The 24,359-nt window shown below is 32.1% G+C and overlaps 1 protein-coding gene across 2 annotated transcripts in view; it reads right to left on the minus strand.

Annotated features, from left to right (window-relative positions):
- Positions 1-10,565: 10,565 nt before the first annotated feature.
- Positions 10,566-24,359, minus strand: part of LOC142319189 (prefoldin subunit 5-like) — a 41,775-nt gene continuing 27,981 nt past the window's right edge. The window contains exons 5-7 of one of the 2 annotated variants that reach the window (XM_075356178.1): positions 18,713-18,785; positions 16,687-16,794; positions 10,566-15,040 (exon numbers count right to left, since the gene is read on the minus strand). In XM_075356178.1, the coding sequence (XP_075212293.1) occupies positions 18,730-18,785 (56 nt within the window). In that variant the 3' untranslated portion in view covers positions 10,566-15,040; positions 16,687-16,794; positions 18,713-18,729. The remainder of the gene's footprint in view (positions 15,041-16,686; positions 16,795-18,712; positions 18,786-24,359) is intronic. The other variant, XM_075356181.1, reaches the window with a different exon arrangement.

Raw genomic sequence — 24,359 nt, forward strand, 5'->3', positions numbered from 1 at the left:
TCAGAGCTGACAAAGATGAATAAAACATCTTTCGTCACAGTTAGTGAATCCAACAGTGTGATACACACGAAAGTCCCTGCTCCCAAAGTTTTCCCGGCACAAGTAGCGACTATCACAGCTGGCAGTAAGCCACCTAATAAGCTCCCTGTAAAGGGAACCCACATAACCACCCCCTCTGGGATGTTAACTGCAGCATCCCATTCAAATAAATTTCCTCCACCATCACCTCATATACTAGAGGATATGGTTGAAGAACCACCCGACCCTAGGGCATCGGAGTTCTTTAAAATAAAAAATACAAAAAAGAAAAACCGAATCACGTACAACTAATTTTTATATAATTTCTGAAATTTAAATTTATTTATTTTTTTTACACTTATGAACATTATTCAGTGGAATGTTAGAGGTATTCGGTCCCGCATTGAAGATATTAGAGTACTAGCGCACACACATGATCCACTAATCATGTGTTTCCAAGAGACTCACCTTCTACAACATGACCCAATTACACTCGGAGGATACTTCTGTGAGAGATACGACTGCCTAGTAGACAGTAGGGAGAGTGGTGGAGTAGCGATTTTCATGAAGAATGGGGTGTCAGCTACAAGAATTCAACTAACCACTGTCATTCCTGCTATTGCAGTAAAGGTCTCTATTCCCTTCAAATTGCATATCTGCAATCTGTATTTCTCACCGAACACTGAGTTCAGTGCTTTAGATGTCTCAAAAAATCCTCACGCAAATACTATCTCCATCGTTAATAGTAGGAGACTTCAATGCCCATCATATTTCCTGGGGCTCAACCTTCTGCTCCACTCGAGGAAATATGATAAACAGATTGAGACAAGACTTTGACCTTTGCCTACTGAATAATGGTCACACACATTCATGTCCTTATCAACTGGTACTGTATCTAACCTTGATCTTTCCATATGCTCACCGAATGTGCTCCCTCATTTTAATTGGTCTGTTTGAGATGACTTTCACGGCAGTCTACACCGAAACCAATTATTATTGGTTTCGGTGTAGACTGCGAGATTAAAAGAAGGCCACGGAGATGGATTGTTCAAAAGGCAGATTGGAATGGATACCATAAAGCATTCCAATCTCAGTATGACGATGGAGTGAACATCCTCGACCAATATTCTTCTTTTACGTCCATGATACTTGAGAATGCCAAACATGTCCTTTCGTTCCATGGTGGAACGATGATTGCAAAAATGCTATTAGGAATCGACGGCAGGCACTACGTAAATTTAATCGTAGGCCTACAACAGAACATCTAAATTTATACCGCAGGGCTAGAGCGGTGTGCCGTCGAGTATTCTTGGACGCTAAGAGGAACTCATGGACGAAATACGTGAGCTCTATCTCACGCACTACTTCTACGTCTACTGTATGGAAGAAAATTCGTGCAATCTTCGGATCACCGAAACAATCTATTCTTGGTCTTATTGATGAAGGAGAACTCCTTTCATCATCCTCGGAAGTGGCAAATAGTCTAGCAAAATCTTTCCGCTCGGTGTCTCTCACCTCATCATATAATAACGATTTTCAACGGTACAAGATACAAATAGAAGTATTATCGTTAAACATTGGTGATTCGGTTGGTGAATTAAACACTCCATTCGTATTTAAAGAATTGTTACATGCACTTAAAAATTCACGCGACACTTCCCCTGGACCGGACAACATTCGCCTTTCCATGCTTTCACACCTTCCTAATTCGGCACTACAACAACTTTTGAATATTTTCAACGGTTTATTCTCCGAACAAGTCTTCCCACCCGGCTGGTCAGAAGCATTTATTATACCAGTACTAAAACCTGGTAAAGACCAGACGAACCCCTCAAGCTATCGCCCTATTTCATTAACAAGCGTTTTGTGTAAAATAATGGAGAGAATGGTAAACCGCAGACTTACATGGTACTTCGAGAAACATGGCTTTCTATCTCCAGAACAGTGTGGTTTTCGACAAGGACGATCTTCTATTGACCATTTAGTGTCACTAGAAACAGCCATACAAAACGCTTTCCTAAATCGGCAGCACCTCGTCACTATCTTCTTCGATATAAAAAAAGGCGTATGACACAGCCTGGCGACGTGGTATTCTTAACACTCTCAAAGAATGGGGAATCAAGGGCAATATGCTTGCTTTTATCCGGGGATTCTTAAATCACCGAACGGCTCGTGTTCGTGTGGATGATTCGCTCTCAGATAGTGTCATCTTGGAGAATGGAGTGCCCCAAGGTAGTGTATTAAGTGCCACCTTATTTTCTTTAGCCATAAACGATATTACCAAATGTGTGCAGGCTCCTGTCTCATGTTCTCTACTTGCTGATGACTTTCTATCTACATTGCAAGCCGTTCAACACTTACAGCAGAGAGACTACTGCAGAACACTATATCTCACCTTGAAGCTTGGTCCAGAATTACTGGTTTCACATTTTCATCCGAAAAAACAAAATGTGTAGTTTTTTCTCGGCTATGAAACCCTTCTATTCCGCAAATTTTTCTGAACGGAGAGACTGTTACTATCTCTACTTACGTCAAGTTTTTAGGTTTATTTTTTGATAGCCGTCTTACTTGGGTCAAACATTTAAAAGAATTGAAAATGTTCCAAACTACTAGATATGATGCGAGTCCTTACTAACACCAACTGGGGAGCCGATAGGTCATGTATGATACGTTTTTACTATTCCTTTGTTCGCTCCCGTTTAGATTATGGTTGTGTCGCCTACTCTTCAGCTCGTCAATTCGTGCTTAAAATGCTGGATAGTGTACATCATGCTTTCCTTCGGCTTGCCACAGGCGCGTTTAGATCAAGTCCTGTCGCAAGCTTACTTGTAGACTGTGGTGAACCATCACTTTGGGATAGACAAGACCAGCTTTTATCTTATTTTGCTCGTCTCAGAGGACAGCCAAATCACCCGGCTCTTGACTCAGTCTTTAGAAATCCTAATCTAGGAAAGTATGAGGACCATCCACGTCGTACTGCACCTGTAGGTGTCCGTACCTGGCGTCTGCTGCAGCATATAAATGTTGACACACCCTCATTCTTTCCTATGTATCCTTGCTCATATCCTCCATGGAGAATAAACCTTATAAATTTTAATTTTGACCTTACGACATACAATAAACAATCAACACCATCTATTGTCTTTCAGCAAATGTTTCAGTGTGTTCTCTCCAAGATGAAACCAGACTCAGTTGTATACACTGATGGATCGAAACAAAACGATACAGTTGGGTGTGCATTTGTTGTCAATGAAAGAACTTATATGTTTGGTCTACCCGGTATTACGAGTGTGTTTACCGCTGAACTATACGCTATAAATAAGGCTCTAAACATCATTAACCCTAAATATAGAAAAATTCTTATTTGCAGTGACTCGTGTAGTGCTCTCCAAGCCTTAAAAAACGTTTATTCCAAACATCCTATCGTCATTGAAATTTACAACGCAATCGCTGAGTTGAATAATCGCAACACAGAATTAAGTTTTTGCTGGGTCCCTAGCCACGTAGGGATTCCAGGTAATGAACATGCAGATTCCGCTGCCAAAGAAGCATGTAACCAGCCTCCTTTCACCACCCGAGTTGCTACTTCTGATTTCATTAACTATGTAAAACAATTACAAAGAGCAAGGTGGCAAGGTGACTGGACGGCTACCGTTGATAATAAACTCCGTCAGATTAAAGATTCTGTGTTACCATGGGACTCCTCATACAGAAAACCCCGGCGTGAGGAAGTAGTTCTCTGTCGATTGCGGATAGGGCACACGAGTACCTGTTTACAAGAGGACAAGCACCTCTATGCGCACGATGCAACTGCCGCGTGACTGTGCGCCACATACTCGTGGACTGCATATGTTATGCGTCGTAAATTTAAACTACCCAGAAACATCCGTGGTATCTTGTGTACTGATAAAGAGGTTTTAAACCGGATGTTTCTGTTTTTGCGTAGTATAGGGTTAATACAAAAAATTTAATTACTCTAGTCCTATGTATTGTTTTTGTTATCCGAGTAGCGAGCCTTTTACACTCCCTATCGGAATTTTTTTTTTTATATATATATATATATATTCATTTTTTTTTATGTTTTTTTAATTCGTCTGTGATATTAGTTGTAAGACTTTAAACATAATAGTTTTAAGTTTTATTTATTTTTAATGTGATAGTTTTTAACGTAGTTTTAAGTTACATGTTAGTGTTTTTGTTATCCGGGAATGGGCCTTTTACACCCATTCCGGATTTTGTTTCCTGTGATAGTAGTTTTAAGTTTTAATTTTATGTAACAACTTTAATTTATTTATTTTCCGGGCGATGATAACGTCCAACGTTTTTTTTTTTTCGCCCTAAAAAAAAAAAAAAAAATCTTTATATAATGAAATCGAGAATCCCAGGAAAAATTTGTTAAATAAAGGTTTTCATTAGGGGTAATAAGAATTCCGTCTAATTTTTTTTATGAATGTTTTATCCCGTTTTATAATGAATTAAAATTGAATAGTTATTTTTCGTAATAGCACTATAAAAAAAAAATGTAAGTGTAGTTTTTATGTCATGCATTACATATTAATTACACATTCTGTATAAAATGTATGTATCTCAGATAAGAACTTACCTCGTACTTAGAATGCTTGTAGGCTATACTTAAAAGCTTCTTGTACTCGGTTGTAGGTTGCCTTGCAACCACCATGACCGATAAAAGCATTGCAAAAATCCACAATGCGGATTTAAAAGATTGACGGTTGAAGATACAAGAGTTTGCAAAAAATCAGTATACCGTACTCGCATCTTACATGAGCATTTGTATATAGATAGCTATCGGCACAATGGGTGCTGCGTTTTTTAACGGTTGATCAGAAATGCAGACAAATGAACATTTCTCAGCAGTGTTTGTACATGTTCAACCGTAACTCGACTGAATTTTTGCAATGTTTCATTACTGCTGATGAAAAGCAGATTCATTATTACTGCCCTGAGACAAAGGTCTAGGACAAAGGTCTGAGACAAAGTCTAAACAGTGGGTCGAAACCGATGGAAGGCAAAAAGTATTGGACCAGTGGGAAAGTCGTGGCCACTGTTTTTTGGGATGTTCATGATGTAATGTCATTGACTACTTGGAAAAAGAAAAAAAACAATCACCAGAGAATATTATGCATCTTTAATATGTAGGCAGACAGTAACTGCAGAACACATGTTTAAATTTTTTGTTACGGTTTTATTGTTAATGGCTTATAAGAGAATCTTGGAAATTTTTGCTTTACAATTTCAGTAAAAATAACTTGTCATTCTTGACTGTTGTCAAGAATACTTTGCGTTTGTATACGTTTATAATTTCAGTGCAGAAATTAAAAGAATAACTATCTTAAACTCGCAGAGATGTCCAAAATATTAAATTTAGTGTCACTGTTAAAAAACATTTCATAAAAGTTACTGATGTTACTTACTACATTATCATGTTAATATGCAGTATGTCACCATTTTGTTATATAGAGGTAAATTTATACTTAGTCTTATTAAAATGTCACAGTGCAGAAAAACAATTTGTAAAATCAAAGTTTTTGTAATATCAAAGTCCGTTATATATAGAGGTTCAAATGTATTTCAAGTTTTATCCTTAGGTGGTAAATCAGTTTTGGTGGGCTCCCCCTCCCATCAAAATGAACACAGCTTGATAAGGTAATCAGGTTCAAGAATGCCAAGACATGTATGCCTAGAAGTTTTTGGTTTTTCATTTCTCAAAAAAAAATTTGAGTTGCTAGTACCGCCTGATAATGTCATCCCTAATTTGTAATTCCTTTTAGTTTCAAGTGGTGTTAAACAAAACAGATTCGTATGTTATTTATTTTCCAAGGCCTCCTGTCTTAAGTTTGATATACTTTGTATCTTAAAAAATAATTAGGGAGTTAGCCTCCCACTCACCAGTGATTTGATTCTAAGTCAATTATTTTGTTCTCATTTTACCTTACACCTTAAATGATCAATTCCTATAATTTTTTTTCACTAGATTCACTCCATTGATGCAAAAACAGTTTTGGAGTAGTGCAACCTTAAGATAAGAATGCAATTCAGGTTAGCTATGGTTCTATGAATTTTGAGACGGTTCACTTGTTCCTTTTCAGATGGTTCAGTTCTGAAAAGCTTCCTATACTTTTTCACAAATATGATTTCCACTAAGTACCAAACAAATATTTGCATGGACTATGCTCCTTGCAGAAATCATACCACCCTAATTTCTAATCGGTTTTGATCATGGTGAACAATAACAATGTAATTTAATTTAATGGCAATTTAATCTTTTCCATTATGCATCTATTTTTAAATATAAGTATTACAGAGGGCTGCACCACCTAATAATTATGAACTAATTGAGATTTTCATCTTCCCCTTTCATACAGTGGATTTAGTGATGTGTTAAGATTATTTTTCAAGGTTCTTTTATGTTTAATAATAATTTTGTAGAGCAAAATTCCAACATGACCAGTGGTTCCAAGAATTCTTGGATAAATCCAACAAAAGTCTTCCAATTTTTCATTCTTCAAAGCCTCCTTCTATGTTCAAAAGAAACCCTTACTCAATGAATTTATGTTCAGTGAGTATTTATGTTTGACACCTTTTCTTATTTTATAGATTTATCCTGATGCTTAATAACAAATTGGAAAGTGAAAATTATTTGATGTTTTTCTTTGTAGCATCTTCATATTATTTTTTAAAACCATTTTAATTAATTTATAGCATTATTGTTTAAACTATAGTAGAACATTGCTCAGTCAAGTTTATATAAACGGACCATTACACTCAGTTTGGCCCCATTAATTCTGGTTTAAAAATAAATCTATGCTTAACATTTCCACAACTTATACTTATATTTAAAAATATTCTATTAGGCCAATAAAGTAGCATTTTTAAGAAAATCATATATATATATATATATATAGTTAATAGAGTATGACATTTAAAGTGAATATTTGAAAGTAAAAGTAAAAATTACTCTAAATAAAAGTAACAAAAATTTATTATTTTACATTAAGTAACTTTATAAATCATTTTAAATGTTGAAAGAGCTACTTTATTTCAAATTTGGTTGAACAGCAAAAGTAGAATTTACATTTTTTCACATTTGTTTGTTTGATGGCTCTAATTTGTGTATCACTACCAACCTTTGCAAAATCGATCTTTCAATTTCTGTTCCGAGTTGGATCCAAAGCCTCTTCAATTGTCCCCAGTCCAACAATGATGAAATAAATAGCCTCTTATTTTTCTTCTGTAGTAATCGACTTGTTTTATAAACTTCCAAGTCTCTATGGAGACAAAAGTTTCTGTGGAGAACTAGCGAATCACACTTACAATATGACAGTAACCGGTCCTTTACTATCTACTCTCATTCTGATTACTGTAAAGAATTATTTTAATTACATTTGTTTATTACACTCAGCTGGATAATCGGCATTCTTCTATATCTGTTTTTATTTAAATAAATTAGCATACACTGATGATCTGATTCATTATTATTTATTGAAAGATAACAAGTTTTAATTTGTGGCCGTTCTTGTTTATTTCTCGCCATCTTTTAAAAATATGTTCGACTTGCACAAAAGTGATGCTAGACTAAATACTATATATCTCTGTTTCCTTTCAAAACTGTCCCAAAAAAACTAAAAGAGCGTTTTTGCAAACCGATTCATAATAATATAATAATTTACAGGTCTTGAAAACAACCATATGTTTTAAGACTAAACTCTCATTATGTAATTTTTTTTCTGTTATTTTCATAACATACAAACAAAATTAATAGCGATCACATACTTCATTCTATAGCTTCATATAAACCATCACCAAGCATTGGCAGAATGGAAGAATTATACTTTCTAATATACACATAACATCAAAAATATCCTTATTAGAGGTAGGTGGATTATTGTATAATAATCCACCTACCTCTGCAACAGAATAGTATCTCAATTTAATAAAATTATTTTAGAAAGTGTAATTCACTTTCTTCGTTTCTGGTTGAGAAAACTACCATTTCATCTGTATATTTATATCTATGGGGATATTTTCTTTCAACGTGTAAAAATCTATAGATTTATAGAAAATTAGTTGAAATTGATTAAATCAATCTTACTTGGGATCACACAATCACGTGAAAAATCTTTTAGTAGACAAGTAATGAAAGTACTGACTAATTTGTTGGATTTTCACTTAATGAAAAAAAACTACATCAAATCAATAAATCTAATAAAATCTTAAGGTAAACAGGCTATCTCAATAATGAATTTATTATTAAGTTATTATTTTGAACAATGAATCATGTATGTAATAATGAAATTACTCTTAAAAATATAATTGATAAAAAATAAATGGAATCAGAGCTGCTTTACTAACAGCTGTAGTGGAGGCCTGTACTTGTAGCAAACCCTATAGAAATTCATCTCTTCTAAATTCATTGTAATGAATGGGTAAATTTTTTAACCCTGCATATATATATATATATGCAGGGTGTCCCTGCCGATGGAGATATGGAGAAACTTTCAGGAAGTTTCTACTAGTGAAAATAATGGAAAAAAATATGAATTTTTTTCCATTAAACATAGCTAGATTTCACCCTGATTTCAGCTCTATATCTGTGCTAAATAAGATTGATTTTCATTAATTTTTTTAAATTGAGAGCAATGTTTAATGAAATTAAAAATGAATTAGTAATTGTGTAATAAACGTTTTAATATTTTATTTTTGGAACACTATTTTTTACAATTTACAAATTCATGCAATAATAGCATTATTAACAAACTTGATAACTAATATTTTACTTAAGTCCAATCAAGTTTATGTATTATAGTAAAATATCACAATTACGAGGGTTTTTTTTTTCAAGGTCCGAGCGGTCACAAAATTAAAACCACAATGAAAATAAAAAAAATTTTTATTTGTAACAAGTACTTACATAGTTACGCTATTTCTCTACATAGTCGGCACTCCGATTTAGACATTTGTCGTAGCGTGGTACCAACTTTCCAATACCCTCGTCATAGAATGGAGCCGCCTGTGTTTTCAGCCATGTTTCTACGCCGGTCTGCAGCTCAATGTCTGTGCCAAAATGTTGTCCTCCCCGCTGGCGTTTCATGAGAGCAAAGAGGTGAAAATCTGATGGAGCAGTGTCCGGGCTGTATGGTGGGTGATCAAACACTTCCCAACGAAAACGCTGCAAGAGTTTGTTTGCTATAGCTGCAGTGTGCAGCCAAGCATTGTCATGGAGAAAGATAATGCCTGATGACAACATTCCTCTCCGCTTATTCTGAATCGCCCTTTGTAGACGTTGAGGAGTCACGCTGTATGAGGCTGCAGTGATGGTCGTGACACGATTCATGAATTCCACCAAGAGAACTCCATTCAGGTCCCAGAACACAGTAGCCATATACTTTCTGTTGGAGACGGTTCGCTTGAACTTCTTTAATTTTCTGGGAGAATGAGAATGCGAATACATACACTGTTTGGATTGTTCTTTAGTTTCTTCAGTTTCGAAATGGACCCGTGTCTCGTCGCCTGTGACAATTTTGTTCAAAAAATCTTCTTCATTGTGGTAGCGCTGGAGAAACTTTAGGGAGGCGTCTGTTCTCATTGTTTTGTGACGGTCGGACAGCATCTTGGGAACCCATCTCGTACACAGTTTGCGGTACTGAAGTCTCTCACTAACAACGGTGTAGAGAGCCGACCTTGAAATTTCAGGAAACGAATCACTCAATACAGAAATTGTAAACTGACGATTTTCTCGAATTGCCATATCCACTCGCTCAATGAGAACATCGGTTGACAGTAGCTTCCTTCCCTGACCGACCGCCTGCATCAAGAAAATCTGTACATCCTGCTTTAAAGTTCCTGCACCATTGTCGCACTTTGCCGTAACTCACTGAAGTTTCACCGTACACATTACTTATTCGTCTATGAATTTCAGCTGCATTACACCCCTCAGCCTAAAGAAATCGAATTACCGCACGCACTTCACACTTGGCAGGAGATGCTATTCTTGTAGACATGTTTACGTGCCAGCTGCGTGTTCAGAACTAATCGAAGTGAAGTGGCATGATTGAAGGCCATACTAGAGACGCTGCGCAACACATATGCGCAAAGGTTCATCCGATTTTTGCGCGGGTTTTTATTTCGCGACCGATCGGACCTTGAAAAAAATAACCCTTGTAACGTATACATTACTTTAAACTGTCCCCTTTTACTAATAGCCTACATAAATTAATTAATATTCTAAAAATATCAATTTACAATTTTATTTTTTTTGTTAATACTATTATTATATAAAAACTTATTATATAGTCACAACTTATTATTATTACAATCACAGTTATAGTCACAATTATTTTCATTAAGTTTTTATGAAAATAATTGTATATATACAATAATTAATTAATTATTTTTTTATTAATTTATTAATTAATTAAAATTAATTAATATATTCTATATATTAATTAATTATAGCACGATGATCTGCCAACAGCAATTAAAGATAAAAAAATAGAAATTATTATGAAAACTACTAAAATGCAAAAATGAATTTGAAAAATATTACTTGCAGAGGCAGTCAAATCAGCGTGAAAAAAATTGTTTAATTAGTTTATTTACAGAGGACTTTCGACAATATAATTTTTACATTAATTAATGATTCTTAAATTATAATTAACAAAATTCAATAAAAATTATTGTTTAATAGCAATTGAAACATTATATATTATAGTATCACATTTAAATCTACTAAATTTTTGGTTTGAACTCATCCAAGCACGTTATTATTTTACATACTACAATTTCGACATCCACAAGCAGCTGTAAACAAGCCTGTACTTGCTTTAATTGCTAAAAGTAAATTAACAAATATATCTGTCACTTTTTGAAGAAAAAATCTAAAATCAGCTGTCATAAAACTCAAATAGCATTTACATAAATATAGTAAAACAGTACTTTTATCAAAATGTAAAAAAATTATGCGATTCCAGCATTCATAAATTATCACAAAATTACTTTCCTTATTTAATAATAAAATAAATTCTGTTGCAAAAGAAAAAGAAAGCAAAATTCAAATTTGTTATCCGACAAAACCGCTCTTAAGCGGGATCTCAGTTTTGTACCTTTACAGTACAGCTAAACAAAAAAGTGAAGGACTCTCAAAAAATCTTAACAGCAACAAATTATTAGAACAACAAGCATCAGTTGTACCACTGTGAACCGACCTATAATTAATTACATTCTGTTCACCCGCATGAAATCTGAATGTCCCTCGGAAAACATTTGAAGCGGGTGTTTCTGTGGGCATATATCAATGAGACAGTGCTACTTTGGTCATGTAAATACAAAGTACCAATATATCCAGAATAGGATAAGGCGGTGGATATTTCATCTGGTGAACAGAGTGCAATTATAGGAGTTAGTTCACAAGGTACAACACTGTTTTTGTTGATCGATTGCACAGTGTCATAATGTTAGAATAAATAGTATCAGATCAGATTATTCTTAGTCTAAGAGCACATATTTTTTAATTACAAATATTGAAGGTAAAATAAATGTAAACCGCATCTGAAGGTAATAATAAAAACTACATCCTTTACAACTAACCGATTGTTCCATCACACCTGGAACGTCCAGACAGAGCACCCTGGAAACAGACGGGTGTGAAGTAAGGATGAAATGGTAATGGCAGAGAAATTTAAAAAATAGGTTCTCCATAGACTGAATGCAAGAAGCTGAATATAACTGTAATGCAAGGTGTTTGTATTTTTTAATAGCTGATATTTTTAATAATGTTAATGTAATTATTGTAGACTGGATTATTCGTAACGCTCAAGCTCTCATGGCAATTGTTCTTTAACATAGGACTGTGATGGAAATCCAGTAAAAAGGGTAGCTGTATCAAGCCCTAATTCTTTGAATTAGATACGAATGCTTGATGTTCTGAACCAAGGATGTAAATTATAGCATTATAATATATGATCTTTCAAATTCTATTGCAATTTCTCAGGGCAATAATCTTAATAATGATAATCTTGCGTAATACTATTTCAATATTTTATAGAACCTAACATGTTAAAGCACACTTAAAAACTTGTGTTTGTTCTTAGTTGATTAAACATGAAGATTTATGAGACACAGTAAAACACATAATCACATCAGTAAAACAGATAGTCAAATATAATTACTTTTTTATTGTTTTAAAAGGTGCTGCAAAAATAATTTTGTTTATTAAACATTAATGCGATCCAATGTAGATTCCCTGCATTAAACAATATTAACAAATGCAAATATAAATTTAATAACTTATTCAATAAATATCTTATGTTGTTACATGTTTTATTCGCTAAAAAACTAAGAGCAGCATTCTTTATTAAAAAAAGTACATCCAAAAATAAAAAAGCCTTTATTTTGCCTATCATTGAAACTTGTCTATATACTAAACATTATTATTCATGAATATATTTTTTTATTAATGAAGATGTATTTTTATTTAAGTGAAACACACATCTACAAAGTCAATTACACTGGTAACATATGAACATTTAAAAAAAAATATTTATATGTAATAAAATTTAATACATATTATAAATTACATTACACTAACAGGCAGAAGAATGATGGGTAGAATAAACCTCATGCTAGGTGGTCAGTTACTACGAGAGACATGATAATGTACCTGGGGGTACAGATCAACAAATCATGTAAGTTTAGTCAACACATAGTAGACAGTTGTACAAGGACCTAAAAAATCTTGAAATCACTGAATGTGTTGATCACTACTCAGTTGGCTCCAAGGGCTTCCAAACGCCGATTAATCATGTCAATGATTAAAAGGAACTGGGCACGTTTACACAGTCCACAGGTGAACGTTGTTGGGTGTTACGGCGTGTTATACAACTACGTCATACAGTGCGGTGACCGTGTTGGCATCAGCTTTGCCAATTGACCTTCAAGTTAGAGTGCAAGAGCTTTGCTACGATGGTATGGGGAAGCGTGAGGACAAGGCTACTGTAATGGAGACATGGCATGAAAGATAGATGACTGGAAATGAAGCAGCCTGGACAAGGAGATGTATCACAGACTTAGACATATGGACAAAAAGGAAACGTGGCAATATAGATTTTTATACGTCACAATTGCTCTACGGCCAAGGAATGTTTCAACATTACCTCAATTGATTTGGCAGACGGGACACTCCGTGCTGCATGTTTTGCAACAGAGGACACAGCGGAGCACACCATATTTATGTGTGCACAATGGCACCTTTGGCGGACATCGACAGATCAAGACCTGAAAACCTGGTGTCCTTCATGCTGTCCTCAAAAGAGAACTGAAGGGCCTTTGACACGTATGCTATGAAGGTGTTACACGGTAAGGGCGCTGAAGGGAGATGCCGTGGACTTTAGCGTAGGGAAGGGTGGACAGCCCATCTGTGCCAGTATGCTTAGGTGAGCCGGTTCCGATGAGCAGCTGTGGTACTTTACTCTGCAAAGTACATAAATTATTTTGTTTGCAGTCTTTACCGTACCCGTAGCTGCCCAACTCACACTTTTTTTTCTATTATTAAATTCATTTTTTAATGATTTTTTCAATATACATTTAAAATTTGGCTAATTTTTGTGATAAATTGTTTCAGTAATTTACACTGTAAAGTACAAAACAAAAAACAACAAAAATATAATAAGTTTTTTTCTGATGAACATCATGGTAACTAAAAGTAACAGATAAGAAATAAAAGCTAACTAAAGCAATTTTTAAAAATTTTGAAACAATTGGCACACACATAGAATTGCTGAACTTTTTCACAAAAACTAGCCTACATTATTTTGTCAAGTAAAAAGAAAACTATATTTCATAACTTGGTTTGCATAAAAACATTAAGATACATATATTTCAATTTAATAAAGAATATATGTATGATCAAAACTTAAAGGAAAACTAAAAGTAATACAGATAAGAAAACTAGAACAGAAAACAAACGTTACTAATATTTACTTGAAAAATATTTTGTCATTATTAGTCCAGTGTATTTGCAGAATGCCATCCAAGTACAGTACAGGAACATGATTGATGACAAGAGCATTTAATAGCTCCAAGCTGGAATTTTGACACTATACAACTATCAGGAAAGGTAATTTTAAAAGTTGCACCAATATCTTCACGTAAACTTAAGTATAACTTATTTTGTACAATATTGAGAACACACATAACCTCCGCCTTACAAACATAATCATTACAACAAAAAGAAGTAACTTTTTAAAGTATAACTCTCATTAAAGATTTTTGACTAATGTTACGAACAAATTTTTTCTTTGGTGTGTAAATTAATATGCTTCTTAAAAATTAGAAAGATAATTAAAAGCCTTTTGGCAGAATTTACAGACATAATTTTTTTCTTTTGTATGAATATTAAGATGCTTCTTTAAACTAGAATAATGACTGAAAACCTTTTGGCAGAAGTTACAATCATAATTTTTCTCTTTTCTATGAATATTAAGATGCGTCTTTAAAGTAGAAAAATGACTGAAAACATTTTGGCAGAACTTACAAACATAATCTTTCTCTTTTGTATGAATATTAAGATGTTTCTTTAAATTAGAAGGTTGATAAAAAACCTTTTGGCAGAAGTTGCAAACATAATTTTTCTCTTTTGTATGAATATTTAAATGTAATTTTAAATTAGCACTTTGATTAAAAGTCTTCTGACAAAAGTTGCAAATATAATTTTTCTCTTCATTATGCATAAGGTTTAAATCGTTATCATGAATAAGAGACTTTTGACAAAAATTACTATTATTTTTTTTTTACAATGAAAGTTAATGGGTCTCTTTAAATAACATTTACATCGAAATCTTTCATCGCAATATTCACAAACCAATTTCTTCCCATTCTGGAAAAATAACACGTTTTCACTACTTATATTCTCCACTAAATTTTCTTCTGTTGTTACATCACCATATGCACACTTACATTCATTGGATATTTTGATACTTCCCTTGATGCTTCCTTTATCGATAGTAACCTGTAAAATCAAAAATAATTAATAATTACAATTGCAAATGAAAGAGACAAATCAAAAATCAATGTCCGATTATGACGGAATAAAATTGGCACCATCAGTCAGTTTTTTCATGGAGCCCACTGTTTGAAGGCAAACGTACCTCAACTGCTTGAAAACTTTGTTGTTCCTCAGATTCCTGCAGGATACAGTTTCCAACAAGATAGTGTTTCACCACACTTTTATTGAGATGTTACCATGTTTCTGAACAACGCTTCCCTGGATGTTGGATCAGATGAGAAGTCCAACTGCATAGCCAACTAGATCTCCCACATATCAGTCTTTTGGACTTTTTTGTTTGGGATTATATTACAAGTTGTAACAAAGAAAAGTTTAAGATTTGTACAATTTAAAACAAAAAATTGCTGTAGGCAATATATACATATATATAATTAAGTAAAGAATAAAGAATAAATAAAGAATAAAGAATAAATTAAGTAAAACATTATTTTTTGATTAACTATTATTCATTTATGAATTAGTTTTTAATTATTTATTAAGTTTATCTGGTAATAGATTGTTTAGCATGTTACTAGCAAAGATAAGGTACCTTATTATTGGTTTTTTGTATGTTTAACGTTTGTTTTAATGCTGTGTTTACTGGTACGTTTAATCAATAATGGAGAAACCTAAAATCCATATTTTTAACAAGAATGGATGACTTCAGACCTAATGCTTTGGGTCAGTAACACTGTATCTCAACATAACATTAAAAAAACCACATTTTTAATCATAACATAAATACCAGTGAACCAATTTTTATTTTATTTGTACATAATTACTTGTCATGCAAAGGGGCTTCCAATGAGGTATCACAACCTACATTGTCTCATTTTAAAAAAATAAGTTTTCAACTCCTATAATTTTGAGAATACTTAAGAGCAAAATTTTATGTTGGTAATTTGAAAAATAATTTTCAAAGTTTTAATCTACAGATTATAATCATAATCATAATTTCAAATGGTTTAAGAAGTAATGTCAATAACTTTATAGTTAGTTTGTTGGACTGGATTTTTATAAAGTACAACCTAAATGGTTTTCACACCTACTGAGCGAACGGGAGGGTTGGATTTCTTTTCACCAAAATTCATTATATTTTTCAGTTTGTCGATTAATGTAATTAAATGTTACTATTGCCATTTAAGATTTTTGAATTGGAATAGGTATAGTGGAGAGGGCGAGTTCCACCCCTTTGAAAATAATTTTAAAAAGGTTCCCTCCGAGAATAGCATACATGACTGCAATCAGAAATATGATGGAACCGATAGCTATTGAATAATAAATGTGGTAGCTTTTTACACCGACCTCTGCAAAACTAATTATACAAGCAAATTTCTACATAATGTACTTTTTGTACCATATTACTATATCTCTTTTTTCTTTTATTGTACATACGTTCCAAATTTCTGCTTAATTTTACTAAAATACATTTACTTTTTATCTTTAATTTTTTTACTTAATGTCTTACCCATTTAACATTAGAATGATATGTACAGTATATATGATAAACCTTTTTTAAATTATCCTTTTCGATTATCCCGATTTGGCCTAGCAAAGAGATTCATCTGGATAATTGGTGTTTCACTGTATGAAAAATCGAATACCCTTACCACTTCATTTTCAACTAAATTGGTCTCTTCAATTGTTAAAGGATCTTTTTCGATGTCACCATTACTAATATCAAGCAGTTCCTCTTCCAGTTGTAGTAAATCTACTTGCTGTAACAAAAAGCAAAACATAAATGCTTTTATCGCAATTACAAAGTTCCATAAGCTTCAAAAACAATATAAATCTACTTTAAAATTAAGTAATGAAATTGAATCAGTGTGTCATAAATGATAGTGAAGCGGCAAGATAAATGAGATTGTCTTGTGTTAGACAACTAAACACAAATGAGAATGCATAGAATAGTAAGGAAAGAAAGAAGGCAATGCTTCCAAATGTTGTCAATGATTATATATTTATGGACAGAGTTGATAGGATGGATCAAATGCTGAGCACACACCCGCTCGAAAGAAAAGACAATAATGGTTGATATAAAAGCAGTTCTGCCAACTTTTAAATATCACTATGTTCAATACTCTGTTTTACAAAAGAAAAGTGGTGGCAAGTACAATCCTCTTCAATTCAGAGAGCAAATTACTAAAATGCATCAATTCTTATAGACAAAAAAATATATTGTTAAAGACTGAGATCAATTAAAATTTAAATTTATTATCTTAGAAAAAGAATAAAAATAATTAAACATAATAATACTATAATAAATGACTGCCCATACTCATTATTAAAATTCAACATTCTAGATTTAGTAATGTGACGAAGAAACAAGAATATGATGATGAAGTAAATAATATTTATATTGTGTTGTACACTTTTATGCTTAGTATATTGCCGCATGTTTTGTGGCTAGATCAGAATATTGAGAGGTTGACAATTTAGAATGTTTATATAATTACAACTTACTGGTTTAAAATGTTCATAATTATAATCAGACAAATTAATAATAATAAGTGACAATAATAAAACAATTAATGAACACAATTATTAATATAGTAATTACAACCACAATAATAATCAGGATAATAGTAGTAAATGATAATAGTACATGTCACTAACAAATCCAAATAAATAATGTAATCAACAAAGAATAACAATCAAAATATTACACATCAAATAGTCATAAGTGTCAATAGTAAATACAGATTATATACATAGGACAGAGTTCAAAAAATCGTTCAGAATTTATTCCAGGTAGAAAAAACAAAACTAGAATTCAACCCATTAACAAAAGAAACTGCTAGTCTTAAGCCTTTTTAAACACTAGTCTTATATTAACAAACAATCTTATAAATTTCACTTGCAAATACCCTTGCTATTTATCCTAAAGGTTATTGCATTATTTCTTCCACTTATACACTTATAGCTTTACTGTAACTCACCGATAATATTTCTTGTTTACTGGAATTACTCGTGGCATCATCTTAGTCTTATCGAACTGGATTCAAGACTCTCCTTGCTGGACTGAAGTCTTGCACTCTCATCTTCGCAGACACACCTGTGACTCTCTTTGCCGGACTGATTTGCAGAACTCCACCAAACTCACACAACTCGCAGCCTCTCCTTGCTGAACTGCCCTTGTGGGACTGATGTCGTAACACCTTGCAGACTGGTTCTAATAGAACTCTCTTTTAGCCGGTCTTACTGGGCTATTTATACTTCTAGCCTCTTTACCTACCAGACTGGACCCAACTCATAGTGTGAAAACAGTTGTTCAAGGCTTTTGTTCCCATGAATTCCAAACCTGGCCTCTTCTCACCGTACAACAGGTGTTCACTGCATGTTAACAGGCAGTATAACAAAGGATAATTGTTAAACGACCATACTTTACAAAAAGGTTCTCCTTTTTGTCCCTTCTGGATTCCTGCAATTGTACTTTACATTACTTTTACAATCGGTAGGAATCCTTTACTCAGGCTCACTATACCGGTCTTGTTACAATATTGTATAAATTGGAGTAAAACAAATACTGTTATATCTGTTATGTTGTTAACACTTAAATTTTGTAACAACTTAAATAATACAAAAACATGTTAAATAATCTTAGTATTAATGTTATGACTATAATTATAAATTTACCCTTAAGTTTGCCTTCCTTAGTTTTGATTAGCTCTGTTACAGGATTTTGTACAGACTGACAATTCAGCATCCCCTGAAAGTCAAATTTTCATATTAGGTTTTTAGGGTTCTGTTAGGGTTCTGTTTGGTGATTATTTTTTTGTTATTTGAAGTTATTTTGCACAGTGGTAAGAATGTTGGTGATTAATTGAATCCAGACTAGGCAACTTAGAAAAAAAGTAATACATTATTTGAAAAATTTAAACACTATTGAAATAAATCTTTGCTTCAATAAGAAATTTTTTATTGATCTTTATTTTACTGGGTTTTTCAACTGACTTTTCTGCAATTCATTTAACAAAAACACATATGACACTTAAGCAGGATGACTGAATATGATAAACTCGCTAAGAAAATTTTCAACATCATCAAGCCAAGTAAATTAAAATCCATTTGGATGAAAGAAACACAAGACAACCTGGAACGACTCCAAATCTCAGAAGAAGAAATCAAGCACAGAAGAAAATTTAGACAAGCGATAGGAAGATAGACTGAGGAGAGGAAGAAGAAACATAGTAAACAGATATTGCCTATGCTGAAATTTTTTCATCATGATAAATATCATTTATCTTAGAGATAACGTCATCTAAGATTTTGAATTCTAATTTTATACCTCATAAAATCTTACCGGATATAAAAATATTAATTTTGTAACATTCAAGATTTACTAAATGAGAGTTTGATTGTAAATAATACTTATTTTTTTATATTGCCACATAACCTTGAAGTTTGTACATGGAACATGGAAACTGAATTTTGTAGCATAAAAGAAATGCCATGCCTGAAAGGGATTTGATATTAACCACAGATAAACAATTTTTTTTAAGGAATTGCAGTTATGTATTAACAATATTGTTGATTATCATGTACCAAAAATATTTATAAAAAAACTTAATTTTCAAAGTGGTTATCACAGCGGATAACTTATTATCACAATTATTAATAATAAAAAATTCCATAAGATTCAAAAACAATATAGATCTACTTATAATTAAGAATTATTTAAGAACAAAGTATATGTAATATTGTTAGTCACAAAGATTTATTTTTTAATTATACTGTTTCGTTGAGAAATCTTTATCCAACGATTCAAAATACAAATTACCCAGCCCTTTGCTTGAGGATAAAAATGGAAAATTAGCCTTAACGCCAAAGACAATTGAAAAATTATAGAAGTACATCAAAAGATTATTAAATTAACACAAACTCGAGGTAAGATTTCAATTCCAAAATCCAGCAACATGAAAAAAAAACAACCACCCACCAGATGACAGACAGATGATCGCCTTCACGATGATATTCTACTTCACGACTCTAGCAAGCACTATGTTGTTTGTGTCTAGTGGGCCTGTTACCACCACACAACTCGCATGCTAATTGGCCGATATGATGTTATATCATTAGGTGGTTTACCTAGTTTGGTTGGTTTCAGCTATTTTCCATAGATCCAGAAAATATTCAAGTTTGAGAATAGATGTAAAGCAATAATAATTATAAATAGCTACACAAGTACTTTATGACAAGTGAAGTCACCATTGTATGTAGTATATGAATTAGATGGTATGCAAACGATGAAGATATTGGGGGATTTTAATAGTTTAATTATAAAAATGTTAGCATCTAATTTTACAAAGCAGCAAAATATATTTGTTCTGAATGAATACATAAAGTTGTTAAAAAAATCTATTCGCATTAAAAACAGCTGTTGGGTTGTGTATGAGATTTCCACTCGTATTTCTTATTTATATATTTACATTTACATTTATATACTCATGCTAGCTATCTGTAATTTTTTTAAACAACTTTCAAATTAAAAGATTTTTTGGAAGAACTTCAAATTAATTCACCTCAACAAAGCAGTACTTGTTGATAACACTTCCTATCTATATCAATACTATTATACAAAGAGGAAGAGCGTTTTTGTTTGTTCAGGATAAACAGAAAAACTACTCTATCAATCGCAACCAAATTTTTACCCGTGTTTCTCAGCATATTGAGGTTTTTTGATATCTTTCTGTTGTAGAAAAAATATACATATGAGTATATGTATGTAGTATTGGAGATTTGCCAGTTGAAGCACAAACTTTAATGAATTGAATTAATGAACTGTGACTGTTTGAGCTGGGTTTGAACTGATGATTCGTATCAGTCAACTGAATAACATTACAAATACGAATAATATTAAATAATTTAAAAAATTTCTGTTTAACAATAATAGGCTTCCTGTGGAGACTGCGTATGAGGCTAGAGTGGTGAGTTATACGTGCACCTCATGGGAAACTAGACCGATCATTAACATTATCGGGTAACAATCAGGGTGCCCCTAGGGCGCTGTTTTGGGAGGTGCAATGTGGTGCTCTTGTAACATCTCTGCAAACAATTGTTCGATTTTCAAAATTCAAACAGGGTATTTTTTAGAAGGTTAAAAGCTAACTTTTGCATGAATCAGGTACACTCTCCAGATCATGATTATTTGGAAATGTACATATTTATAAATATATATATATATATATATATAAAAAAAAAATAAAATCCAATCCTTCCAACCTTCAGACCAATCCTTCAGACCAGGGAGTGGGGATTAGGTTGGTGCTCTGTGTTTCTCAGCAATAAACCAATACATCAGTTGTTAAGTTGTGATTGAACATGCTTCATTTTGTTTATCTTAATCAATAGTTATGAAAAATATAATGCTTCTTTTGGAAGACAAATGCATTTTTCTCGTTGAACACATCTTTAACTGATTTAGCGAAGCACACGTTTTCGGAAAAGTTTCCAAACACTCCCATTTCTTTCTACAATGCAGTTCAACTCTCATCAAAAGATTCCAGGCAATAGGCTATGTTGTAGATGCTGGCCCAAACTGGAAAATCACCTAAATTAAATGAACAGAAGCTGCTTGATATTTCAAATGCTGTGGCTAAAAGTTCCTCAAAGTCAACACGTAAGTTAGCACAGCAGTAAGATATCGGACTTGCTACCGCACATAAATCTTAAAGAAAAGAACTGAAACTATTCCCCCATAAAGAAATGTGTGTTTAAGAGCTGAAACTTACAGATTATGCCAAAAGACTAAATTATTGTCAACATTTTATTGATCAAAATTCCATAGGTATCTTTGACATTATATTTTTAACAGATGAAGCACGGTTTCATCTGGAAGGGTAAATTAATTTAAAAAATACACAACTGTGGTCAACAATTAACTGTCATGAATTACGAGAAAAATCTTTACACAAAACAAAAATTGGAGTCTGGGTTGGTGTGAGAAATTGTGGGTCCAATCTTTTAGAAAATACAGTTTTTACTAGTATTTTTTTTTCTGTTTTTTATTTAGCATAATTTCTTGGGAGTAAGCAATTTAAATTTATTTTTATTGCTATCAAGTATTTGCATGTTTTCTATACTTGAAAGTGTATTACAATTCCTATGCGAGAGCATAATTAGATTTTTGTTCATTATAAATATATTCAACTAGATAAATAGGCTAGATTTTTATAGGGCTAGTATTGATAAACTATTACAGTACACAAATTTTAACAGAACGGTGTTTAAATCATCTGGAAATTCTCTCAAAAAGAACTCAGCACAAAATAAATTAATAATAAAAACAAAGAAAGATAGGAATCAGTAGCACAGACATCTATCAATCAATAGTACCATGTCATTAACATAATTTGAGATATATTTTTTAAAAGTAGTAATTAATTTTTTTACTTTAGAAAACTATAAGGTCTAAATACTTTATTGCAAAATGTTTATTTCCTTCTGCAGTCTAGATTAACCAAAATCCAGATTACCAATATTTTTAATTATATGATTATCATAAAATCTACTTGAGGAACTTCTAAATTACTTTTAGATAAGCATTTGTTCAATGTGCACTCAGTTCACAGATATACTAATACCTCTAAGTTTATTATATATAAAAAGAAACTGCTACAAAACCGCATTGAACCAATCCAGACAGAAAACCTTTAATCTGCCTTCACGTTAACGATTAACTTTTATAGATATAACAAAAGAAATATTTTATGATAGCGATTCAAAACATCAAATCTAATGAAAAACCCTAAAACTTTATTAAATATAAATAAAAAAATGTTTATATCACAAAGGTTTGCATTCAGTCAATCAACTTACATTAGTTAGTAAAATACAGTATAACTAACAAACAAATAAAAACATTTATTTTATTAACAAAATAAAGAAATAAACTTTATTAAGTTCTTAATTACAAAACAGCCTTGAAATGCAAAGAAAATTACAACAGAACCGTGTTTTTATACAACAATTTAATGTTTTAATTAAAGTAAATTTTATTACTGATTATATGCATAGACTTATACATACATACATGCATATGTTTCTAGATTTATATAATAATTAAAGTTGATTGCAGCCTCCAGAAGCTAAAGTGGGAGGGTAGGTTTCGATGAGAAAGTGTATGTTTAAAAAAGTTTTATGTCTGTATATAGCAAGCAATTCCACCAAGCAATCTATGAATAGACAAAGACAAGGACGGAGGAGAGGAGTTAAAAAAAAAGAAGAGGTTAAGAAATAAGATGGACTAATAAGTTTTATGATGTACAACAGATGAGCAGGAGGTGTATAAAAAAAAACAAACCCAACAGGATGAAGAAGTATGATGGAATTTAGAAAAACAAAGTAAAAGAAATAAATAGAAAAAATAAAATATAGAAAATAATTAGCCATAAAATACGTAGTTTTTTTTATTTATTTTTAATAACCAAACCATAATTTATTTTTCTAACTTTAAATTACATACTAATTACTATAATATTAGAAAAATAATGTAATAATAATAATAACAAAACTGTCATTAATTTGTAATCAATCTTTTTCAGTAAAACGTATCATAGAGTATAATGATATGGTAATATTAATGTATTAACTACCATCTAACTCATACAAAATCAACAAGGCAGAAATAAATTTTGAGAATTTAAAATTTTTTAACTGCTCCTCAGATTAAACTCTCATATTTCATGGATAAGTTTCTCATTTGAAGAAGAGCAGCAACATATGGTCTGGCAATTAAATAATGAGACAAGTCTTGGAAAAAATAAAACAATCAATTATCTCCATTTTATTCAAAATACTATCCCCAACAAGCATCAATCACTGGTATTACATATCAATGATCAAACTACCTATGTAAGTCATTTATCTGATAAAGCCTTAAGCCTTAATGTGAATTTCCATTGGATATTTCAAAATCACTAAATAAAACATAAGATATTTAATTTCAATAATAACTTTAATTTTGAATAGAATATATTCACAGGAAAATAAATCTATAGAATAGGGTGCCTGATTGAACAAAGATATTTTCAGGACAAAACAACCTAGATAATTACTGACTGATGAGTTAATGTTTATTGGGAAAAAGGAATCGATAATCTCTCGTGCTAGATACCTTTGTAACAGTTGTTAGTACCCTTCAAATCAAGGTTTTACCATGGTTACCCTTGATCTACCCAGGCAAATGCTTTGAGGTAGTTCCTTATTTCATCTGTGGAGTAGCATATCAACCTAATTCTGATGTTATCTATATAATATATTATGTACCCATCAGAATAAATAA

The sequence above is a fragment of the Lycorma delicatula genome, chromosome 2 (assembly GCF_047948215.1).
Source record: "Lycorma delicatula isolate Av1 chromosome 2, ASM4794821v1, whole genome shotgun sequence".
In the NCBI taxonomy this organism is placed as follows: domain Eukaryota; kingdom Metazoa; phylum Arthropoda; class Insecta; order Hemiptera; family Fulgoridae; genus Lycorma; species Lycorma delicatula.